Here is a 10,702-nt window from a genome sequence, read left to right on the forward strand (position 1 = left end):
TGGTACTATTGCGCTGCCATGCGATTGTTGGGGGTGGACCGCATAGCGATAGCTTATGTTTTGGGTTTTTGGAACTAGTTTCGAAGTGCAGCATAAAAAGCTCTTGAAAAGAAATCAAACGGCGCAGGACAAGTTACCAAACCAAAACAAGCCACGTTTAAAAACCCCCATTAAAACACCGGAAAATGCTACTTCGCAAGGCGCGCCGTCACTTTCTGCCGTTCTACATGTTCAATGGATTCTTGTGACAGCGCAACGAACGATATCAGCGTTTGCGTTACAACAGCTCCAGTATTGGTCATCCGAGGCCTGAGCTTACAGTAAGTAATGGGTGCAACATATGGAGCAGTACAGTGGTCACTCAATGCACTCAAATCTGCAAAGCTCCAATGCACTGACTAGGTTTTTGAAATATTTAACGAAAACTTGTAAAAAGTGTTATAACAGATTTTCTTCTCTGCCACAATGTCTCTGCAGCACAACAGCTTGTTGGACAACTATGCAAACAGCAATGTGATAATCAACATTGACAACTGCGCGCTCTACAGCACCAATGTAAGATTCGAAATTAATTTGAATTTCATAACCAATTCGAATACTAACGATCTCTTTCCTTTCCGCCGATCTGGCAACCGCAGCGGCCAGCTGATCGAAAGTCGATAACGGGCGGATCGCACGATCGACAGCGACGACGCCGCCAGCGGTTTTTAGTCATTTTTCGGTTTTTCTGCGCAACGGTCGCCTTCGGCTTGGCAATCGCCTGCGTCATCTACACGCTCCACACAATGGGCTGGATATTTGCTGTGCTCGTCGCACTGGTGGCTCTGCTGCTGACCAAACCCGGCTGGCGATGGTTCTACATAGCGGGTGCGACCGCTAGTCGCGATCTGACGTGAGTGCTGCTGCTGGTGTTGGTGTTGGGGTGTTGGGGGGTCCTCCATTGGCGAGGGCACACTGTACCCAAGACGGTCCAGTGATAATTTTACAATACCGCCCCCGTGCGGCTCGCATTTCAATACACAATATACCATATCTGTGGGGCTTTTCTTTTGTGAATCGATTGAGAACATCAGCGAATTGAAAAATCAGCCGACTGCGAGGTTCACTTCGTACACGAAACCGCGAAGCCACAGGGAAAAAAACTCGTTTTCCATCTATTTGGGTCGCCAGCTGCGCAGCATTCATTTCCAGTTGTCGGTTGGGAAAACCGTAAAAGAGAAAACTTCACTAGGAAATTATCCATTCACCATTGTGACGAATGGTCAACGCAAATTATTAGTTTTTGCTAGCAGCAATTGCGAGCAGTTTATTGACTTCTTCAGGTTCAAGGTCGCCCAGCCCAAAAAAAAAGAAAAAAAAACAAGAAACCAAAACAAAACTCGCTTTTATTTACCATTGACTACGTACGATCGTCGCCCAGCGAAACCCTCCGCGCATACTAATCAATCCGAATCCGATCGAGTGCGTCAGGCGGAAGACCACTGGCACACTAACCGATCTGTTCTTGAAAACGTACGCCAGGGAGCCACAAGCTAGGGTAATTATCATGGCGGAAGTGTCGCCTCCGTCTCGGAATTTTCAGTTTTCCAGGGTTGCCAGGTCTGCCTAAGTTTTGAAATTTTAGCAGAAAGATAGTTTTGTATGCAGAATACTCGTATTTAGCCAGCTAAGTACCATTACTTTTAAAATTGTCTCAGTCTTAAATTTTTGGTTTATATAAGATTTTATAGATTTTAAAATAACAATAGTATGATTCACTTTTTTATGGTTGCAGTGGAAGTTTTGCAATTCCAGGGTAGCCACGTTCATGTTCAAACTATTCCATTTGTAGGCCGAGCAACAAACGAACGACAAGCTTGTCAAAATTATGTATATATCATCATTATACTTTGTGTCTGGCTTTACCTTACGATAATTAAAAAAGCGGAAGTGTCGCCTTTTGACTTGTGTACGTATTCCGAAGAGCTGACGGCTATAGATATTGCTATTTAGCACAAATATATTGGTTATATCCGTTTTTACACTAAAAAAACATATAACCAAACACCTTGGCTAATTGAAGTAAAATCTTCGCACTTCATTTTAACTAAGTACTTCAAGATTCAATTAAAATTGAAATTGATATCTTCTAGCCTTCAAAAACATTCCAAAGTCTCTTAATAACATGCTATATAATTCACACATTGCAACGCATTTTACAAAATTATTTTCGACCATAAATAAGGCCCGAAAACTATAGTTAAAGCCATTAAAACAGCAAGTATTCTCAGCATTTAATTTGCTCGGCAGTTTTTGCTTAATGAGTCAAACGCAGCAGATCAAGTTCCATGCCAAGGCCAACACTGGTTTCCAATTTACCCACCAACAGATTCTTAAGACCAACTTCAAGTCCGGCCGGTCAGCCTTGGCCACGTATCGAAGTTTGGCTCGTTTTGCTCGGCCAGCAAGCAAGCAAGTTGACTTATCTCAGAGCAAACATGTGCAGCAACTCCAAAAATGCCCAAACAAAGCACTCGATGGGGGTCATAAGGCCTGATTAAACCGCTATAAATACGCGGCTAATGTGCGTTAAGCGCTAAGCTAAGTTAACTAGCTGTAGCTGTAGCTGTAGCCGGGCAATCTTATCGACACTTCACTGCCCCGTTGGCGGTGCAAAGTACGCACGGGTGCAAAGCGAATTCAAATTGAGATCGTCGTTGTGGTCGAGTCCCAAGTCGAGTGCAAGGTGTGTTCCCCTTTCTAATACAGGGCCCATCGAACTGTATTGTATTTGGATTAGTTTTACCTCACACTTTTACCTATCGTATCAAATCTCTGTAGATCTTAAGTGCTCGGAAACGCAGACCGAAACATCAGTTTGGCTAGATCTTCAAGTGGAATCGGCTGTGGACTTTAGCTATTATCCAAGAATTACAGAGGCAGTTTCTTATAGTTTATCAATTAATACGGTGTATGCTTTACATATCTGTATAGCAAATATACATCATTACAAATAATTCGAATTTCTTAACTCGCACTTGTTAATACAAGTGCGATTACTTCAACCTGTAAGTCAATACACATTATCTGCCTCGTTCAGTTTGAAGGTTTATTTACTTTGCCGATAGCTTCTTCAATATTGATAAACATGGGTCAACCAGCAGTTATTGCTTAATCCTCCTAAGAGATAAGATACTATGATTATACGGTTGAAAATGAAAATGCAACTGTCAGTAGCAGATAAATGTAGATATATGTACATAGGTGTGGCGTCCTACCGGAAAATCCAAAAGCCCTTGGAACTGGCAAAGTAAATACGATTTTTCGCAACCTTCCCGTGAACTTTGCCTTACTCAGCTCGAAATTAGCAGCGTCATTAAGTTGCGGCTCGCTTGGTCGTACTTGGTTACCACGTTCGGATTGGATTGCAGCCACTTCAGGCGGGTTTATCTATGGGTTTATCGCATCACGGCTGTTGCGCTTGTCGAGCTTCGATTTCTGTGGGCTATTTATACAGACGCCAACCACTAACCATAAAACACACGCGATTGATGGGGAAGATAATGCCGGCACGGCTACTACCCTCGCTCGACCAGCAGCTAATCAAACACTTTCCCTCCAAAACCGAGGAACATATCAATATCCGTTGGGCTTACAAGTGGTTTGTGGATTTTCCATTACTAACAAGATAAATATTATTAACGTTGTCTGAGCTGATTCAACAATGTTGTTTAGTCATCATAATTATATAGAACTTGCTCATTTAAGCATAACACATAGTTGATTTTTGGCACCAATGGATGTAACTAATCCAATTTAAACTCCATTCTCTTTAACAGAGCTCTCTGGGCCTACATCAAGCTGCTGAGGTACACGAAGCGCCATGAGCGGCTCAACTACACGGTGGCGGAGGTCTTCGAGCGGAATGTGCGTGCCCATCCGGATAAGGTGGCTGTGGTCAGTGAGACGCAGCGCTGGACCTTCCGGCAGGTGAACGAGCACGCCAACAAAGTGGCCAATGTGCTGCAGGCGCAGGGCTACAAGAAGGGCGATGTGGTGGCCCTGTTGCTGGAGAACCGCGCCGAGTACGTGGCCACCTGGCTGGGTCTCTCCAAGATCGGTGTTATCACTCCGCTGATCAACACCAATCTGCGCGGTCCTTCCCTGCTGCACAGCATCACGGTGGCCCACTGCACGGCTCTCATTTACGGCGAGGACTTCCTGGAGGCGGTTACCGATGTGGCCAAGGATCTGCCTGCCAACCTCACGCTCTTCCAGTTCAACAACGAGAACAACAACAGCCAGACGGAGAAGAACATTCCGCAGGCCAAGAACCTGAACGCTCTGCTGAGCACCGCCAGCTACGAGAAGCCTAACAAGACGAATGTGAACCACCACGACAAACTGGTCTACATCTACACCTCCGGCACCACAGGATTGCCGAAAGCAGCGGTTATCTCTCACTCCCGGTGAGTCTATTAATTTATTAACTTCATTGTACTGCGCCACTTACAAACAAATTTGTACTTTAGGTATCTGTTCATCGCCGCTGGCATCCACTACACGATGGGTTTCCAGGAGGAGGACATCTTCTACACGCCCTTGCCGTTGTACCACACCGCTGGAGGCATCATGTGCATGGGTCAGTCGGTGCTCTTTGGCTCCACGGTCTCCATTCGCAAGAAGTTCTCGGCATCCAACTATTTCGCCGACTGCGCCAAGTACAATGCAACAGTAAGTGGGATTTATGGCCTAACTAAATCACTCTCTAATTCGGCTTTTGTGATTTCCAGATTGGTCAGTACATCGGTGAGATGGCCCGCTACATTCTAGCTACGAAGCCCTCGGAATACGACCAGAAACACCGAGTGCGTCTAGTCTTTGGAAACGGACTGCGACCGCAGATTTGGCCACAGTTTGTGCAGCGCTTCAACATCGCCAAGGTGGGCGAGTTCTATGGCGCCACCGAGGGCAATGCGAACATCATGAACCATGACAACACGGTGGGCGCCATCGGCTTTGTGTCGCGCATCCTGCCCAAGATCTACCCGATCTCGATCATTCGAGCCGATCAGGACACTGGTGAGCCCATCAGGGATAGGAATGGCCTATGCCAGCTGTGCGCTCCCAACGAGCCAGGCGTATTCATCGGCAAGATCGTCAAGGGAAATCCCTCTCGCGAATTCCTCGGCTACGTTGACGAAAAGGCCTCCGCCAAGAAGATTGTCAAGGATGTCTTCAAGCACGGCGATATGGCCTTCCTCTCCGGAGATTTGCTGGTTGCCGACGAGAAGGGCTATCTGTACTTCAAGGATCGCACCGGTGACACCTTCCGCTGGAAGGGCGAGAACGTGTCCACCAGCGAGGTGGAGGCGCAGGTCAGCAATGTGGCCGGGTACAAGGACACCGTGGTTTACGGCGTGACTATTCCGCACACCGAGGGAAGGGCCGGCATGGCCGCCATCTACGATCCTGAGCGAGAGTTGGACCTCGACGTCTTCGCCGCTAGTTTGGCCAAGGTGCTGCCCGCCTACGCTCGTCCCCAGATCATTCGATTGCTCACCAAGGTGGACCTGACTGGAACCTTCAAGCTGCGCAAGGTAGACCTGCAGAAGGAGGGCTACGACCCGAACGCCATCAAGGACTCACTGTACTACCAGACATCCAAGGGGCGGTACGAACTGCTCACGCCCCAGGTTTACGACCAGGTCCAGCGCAACGAGATCCGCTTCTAAGAGCTGCGATAGAGTTGTGTCTGAGCCTTGCCTATTGCCCAATATGCTGTTAATTAGTTTGTAAGACTAAGTCTAGGAGAGGAAAAACGGGGGAAACCGGCACCAGAGATCATTTAGCCTAGGAGAGATTTCCATTTCCATGTCAACATTGCACTTTTGTATATCGTAAGCATATATATCGCAAATGTAGTTGTATGTGCATTTGTGTAGATGATAGCCCCCTACACGCATTTTAATTGTTTTTAGCATGCTAAAGAACCTTGTTAAGTGCAATTTCAGCTATTGTTTAGTCAGTTTTAGTGGCATTTACACTTCCATTCTCGCTGCGTTTGCCTGTACATATGAGAAGCTCTGATGTTTTTGTATCAAATAAAGTTTATTCCTTCACCACGGACCGTATTTAAATTCTCAGTTTATCGTGCCGCAGAATGACACCATTCCACCTGCATACAAATGATTATGTGCGACTGATTCGCTTGACTCTCCGATCTATAGAAATGCACAGAGATATACTCATAGAGATATACCCATGACGTGAGTATTTAATTAACCAAACTTGAACCTCGTCGACGTTCAAGTGCAGCATGAAATTAACGAGAATGCTTAATAGAATTATATAATCAGTGAATCAGCTAACGACAATAACGCTTTATAGAAGATGCGCCCTTAATTTAATTATGGGTCTATTCCGTTTTCTATGATCTTTGACAAGCTGATAATACAACTAACTACTGTTTGCTCGTTCATTAGCACACGATTAGTGATATGCATTTAATTGACGGCAATTAATGGGTAATTATATTCTAGCAGTACGCTTTTTAACCAGTGCTATCATTTGTAGCTCCACTCAACCGGAAAATGGTGCAGATCTTTTTAATATTTTAATGGAATAATAAATCTTTCATTAAGAAAAACATAATAAAGTAGTGAAGATACTAATAAAACCAATTTTTTAAAAAACTAAACGATTATTTCCATTTCTTTGGGACTACAAATGATGTTTATTTTATGGGTGTAGTGCAATCAGTACTGAATCTTTAGGAAATCTGAAACTTATGCGTAATGTTTCCATTTGATAACAAACTTCGTAATGGAAAATTTAAATAGTTTGGAAGGCGGGAGGTGCAAAAGCTCGATCCCTCGTAGATCCTAAATATGGTCAAGTGGGTGACTCTTCCGGGTGACTGGCAGATCGGCGGGAAGCAGCACCTAGTCGGGAACCGTTATCAGTGGCGGCAATAACAAGCGGGGCTTCAACTCGCTTCCAGTACAAAGAAGATTATTGCAGTTGCATTGGCGGATTCGATCCGCCCAGTTGTCCACGTGTGAGTGCGGATGATTGTGCACTAGATCGATTTCATAAAGAGTGTGAGGTGTTTACCTCACTTCCAGAAACGCAACGATGACGGGAACAGCGGCAGTGCTGCTCAGCATTACGATTCCCACCAAGGCGGAGGAGGAGCGCCTGAAGAAGGGGTACGTGCAGGTGGTCAATGGGGAGGTGGGCATGGGAGGGGCCATGGGCACCGCCAGCAGAACCTCGACCATTGATAGCTTGTCGACCATTCGGAGCGGGGAATCTCCGGAGCCGAAGAGCCACAAAGTCCCGAATCCCCCGCTGCCAAAGATCCAGATTCAGACGTCGCACGATGAGCTGCTCGACATGCCGCTGGACACGGACCAGGAGCAGGTGGTGCGCCAGATCCTGCAGAAATTTCACATTCCCCATGCCGTTTGGCTGCCCAGCCAGGAGGGCAATGCCTACCACATCAGCTTCTCCATGGACTTTGACGAGCGCTACGAGAATCTCTACGAGGCTCTGCAGGAATTCGGCATCGGCGATCGGGAGGGCTCGGCGATATCCGTGGTCAGCTGCCTGGCCCACAGATCCTACGCTCAGCGCGAGGATACGGAGGAGCAGGAAGACCAGCCCTCTAGCACAGAGTAAGTCCGCTGAAAATGGGAAGCTCCAAGCGATTACAGTTTACAGGATGCACATTCTGCAGACACACGAATGCCCAGAAGCAGGGAATCTGGGATCGGTTCATGAACTCGGTGCGCTCCCGCTTAAATGTGGCCCAGATCGTGAGGGATGTGCGCCAGGATGCGGCCATTACCTTCGACTTTTGCATACTCCTCGTGTCAGCAGCGTAAGAAACTACTTTAAATATATATATTTAAAGTATTGCGATTTCGAAAAGTGTCACTACATAAATATAATCTACGTTTGAAATCAATAAACCCTAATTAGAAATTAATAGTTCAGCTCATTAAATGGAACTAAGCTTGTAATACAATTTCGTAACCAAAAATGATGTAGCACTTTTCGAAATCCAATAGGATTCTATATCTGCAAGTAGTAGGCCACCTGTGATTACACCCATTCCCTTCCAGAGTTCTGGCGAGCTTTGGCCTGGTGGAGAATAGCACGATCTTCCTCGCCTCCAGCATGCTCATTTCCCCGCTCATGGGTCCCATAATCGCGGCCATATTCGGCACTGTGATCCAGGACCGATCGCTCCGCCGGCTGGGCATGCTGAACGAGCTGATTGGCATACTGACCGCCACGCTGGTGGGTTTCCTCTTCGGCCTGGTTGTGTGCACCACGGATCACAAGTACGGAATCGGCGAGGGGCTGACGGAGGAGATGCTGTCCCGCTGCGATCTGCACTCTCTGGTCGTTGGAGTATTCACGGCCATTCCATCGGGAGCAGCGGCGGCCATCGGCATCCTGGGCGGCAACATTGGCTCCCTGGTTGGCGTGGCCATATCAGCCTCGCTGCTGCCACCTGCGGTGAACTCCGGTCTCCTGTGGGCGGTTGCCTGCATTTACAAGTTCTTCGAGCACGACGATTCCCTCTACGTGGATGTGATTAAGTCGCGCCGCTACTCGGACAACCAGGCCAAGGAACTGGCCGTGCTCGGCGGCATCAGCATGTGCCTTACACTGTCCAACGTGCTGTGCGTCTATCTCATGGGCATCCTGGTGCTGAAAGTCAAGGAGATCGCACCGGTGATTGGGCGCAAGAACCGGCAGTTCTGGAAGCACGACATAAAGCTGGCGCGTCATGGAAAAGTGGAGACGGAGTCGGAGATTCTCAACGAGCTAATGGCCAACCTGGCCACCGAAGACAAGCAGGCGATGGGCTCCCTCAACCGTCAGTTCCTGCGCCACCTGGACGAGTCGACCTACCAGCACACTTGGTCGCCGCTCAGCAACCGACACAGTTTCTCAATGCCACAACCGCCTGGAGCCGGCTTCTCCACCATCCACCGCCTGGAACAATTGTATGCGACGAGAATTGGGAGTAGTATAGCACCAGCAGAGCGCCGCCATCGCCACAGTGTAGTGAGCAGGCCATCGCAAAGGAGCCACGAGGTCTCTATCAATTTGAGTCCGCCACAACCCGTAAGTAGCTCACAGTGCTGTCCATTCCGAGTGCTTATTTCGTTTATTCCAGCGTCCACGTTTCGCGAGCATGCCATCACAAGTGCAGGAAGACAAAGACGAGCCAGCGAGGAAAGCATCCATCCAAGCGACCAGCTCCAAGAGGTTTACAGTCACACCAGCTCGAGTTGATGAACAGCCCTAGAATGTTGTCAAGTCCATTTGGGTTGCCACTCTCACAGATTGCGTATAATATTTAAATAATATATTGTTTTTTTTTTGTAAAGTTAATTAATTAGTTGTTATACTCCAGCAGGGGGTATGCCCATACAAAATCTGTGATAGTGCTAACCTGCAATGGCGTCCATAGCATAGTTAAGTGTATATGTATAATGTGCATCTTTGTGTAACAATTTCCGATAAAAACTACAAGTCTATTCCGCTGGGTCCCTGCCGATCCGCTTTCACCTGGGCGCGTCCACGTTTCAGTTGGAGTCGTTCGCGGGCCGCTCGCTCCTGGCGCCGGCGCAGCTTCTCCAGCGTCTCCTCGCTGGGCGGGGTAGCTTCCACCGCCTCCTGGGAGCGAATGATGGTGCGCAGCTTCTCCAGCGCATCGGCCAGGTTCATTTGCTGGGAGCGCGTGAGGTCGCTCTTGATGTAGAAGTAGCCATCCTTGGTGATCCGGTTTGCCAGCACCTTGAGCAGCTTCTGGCGCGTCTGCTCGGGTATCCAGTCCGCCTGGGCCACCTTGAAGCGCACATCCACCTTGGTGTTCACCGTGTTCACGTGCTGACCACCGGGTCCGGAGCTCCTGCTGTAGGTGATCTCCAGTCTGTCCATGGGAATGAAGCCGCTGAACTTGTCGCTGCCGCTGGCCTGAGGGATGTATGTATCAATGACTGAGATCCCTGGAGGCACTGCATCCACTTACCGGCGGCGGTGGCGTGTAGATCTGCAATCGCGCGCTGGGATAGAGCTTGTCCAGGGATAAATCACTCTTGTAGGACAGTTGGCGACCGAGGAGGGCGCTGGTGCCGCCGGAGGAGCTGCTCTGGCGCAGGACTCTGATGAAGGCACTCGTGATTTTATTCATTTTATGCCGATATTCAACGACTTTAGCTAAATTAAATGTTACGAGAACGACGGTTGTGGAACAGCTGTTCGTGGTGAGTTCAGTGCAGTGTGGCCGAACACACTTGCCTAATGTTATGTTAAGACACAGTGTGAAAAGCTCATAAGGTAAGACTCTTGGTTGACGTCCGCGCTAAGACGCGATTCCGAAGATCCAAACCATCTTTAGAAGAAAACAAAAATAAACAAGACTGCCTAAAAATGATCTCTTATGCTTTAATTTATGATTGTACACAGTTGTTATTACAATAATATTTCTAAAGAATAACATGTTGTATTTGACTTTTTAATATTCGGCTTAAGCTTACACAGGTAAAAAGCAACAAAAATATAATAATATCTGCAGTATTGGGTTTATGTGAAAGTATGTTTTATAATCTTAAAACGTTTTGAAACGTAATATCGAAATGAAAGGTAAGGTAAACCATTTTGATGAATAAAAAATGACCAATTTAATATACAATATTCG

At 47.4% G+C, this 10,702-nt stretch overlaps 3 protein-coding genes across 3 annotated transcripts; 2 read left to right on the forward strand and 1 right to left on the reverse strand.

Annotated features, from left to right (window-relative positions):
• Positions 1–701: 701 nt before the first annotated feature.
• Positions 702–6,104, forward strand: LOC122611477 (long-chain fatty acid transport protein 4). The gene is made up of 4 exons (XM_043784606.1): positions 702–892; positions 3,819–4,448; positions 4,512–4,713; positions 4,773–6,104. The coding sequence occupies exons 1-4, from the start codon at positions 786–788 to the stop codon at positions 5,712–5,714; spliced, it is 1,881 nt and encodes a 626-aa protein (XP_043640541.1). The 5' UTR covers positions 702–785; the 3' UTR covers positions 5,715–6,104.
• An 808-nt stretch (positions 6,105–6,912) lies between these two features.
• On the forward strand, positions 6,913–9,539 carry LOC122616497. The gene is made up of 5 exons (XM_043791973.1): positions 6,913–7,039; positions 7,107–7,658; positions 7,721–7,864; positions 8,109–9,123; positions 9,176–9,539. The coding sequence occupies exons 2-5, from the start codon at positions 7,117–7,119 to the stop codon at positions 9,305–9,307; spliced, it is 1,833 nt and encodes a 610-aa protein (XP_043647908.1). The 5' UTR covers positions 6,913–7,039; positions 7,107–7,116; the 3' UTR covers positions 9,308–9,539.
• LOC122616506 (peptidyl-tRNA hydrolase ICT1, mitochondrial) lies at positions 9,475–10,277 on the reverse strand. The gene is made up of 2 exons (XM_043791985.1): positions 10,034–10,277; positions 9,475–9,978 (listed from the first exon to the last, which is right to left on the reverse strand). Exons 1-2 carry the CDS (start codon positions 10,193–10,195, stop codon positions 9,529–9,531), a joined length of 612 nt encoding a protein of 203 aa, XP_043647920.1. The 5' UTR covers positions 10,196–10,277; the 3' UTR covers positions 9,475–9,528.
• Positions 10,278–10,702: the final 425 nt, after the last annotated feature.

This window comes from Drosophila teissieri, chromosome 2L (assembly GCF_016746235.2).
Source record: "Drosophila teissieri strain GT53w chromosome 2L, Prin_Dtei_1.1, whole genome shotgun sequence".
NCBI lineage: Eukaryota > Metazoa > Arthropoda > Insecta > Diptera > Drosophilidae > Drosophila > Drosophila teissieri.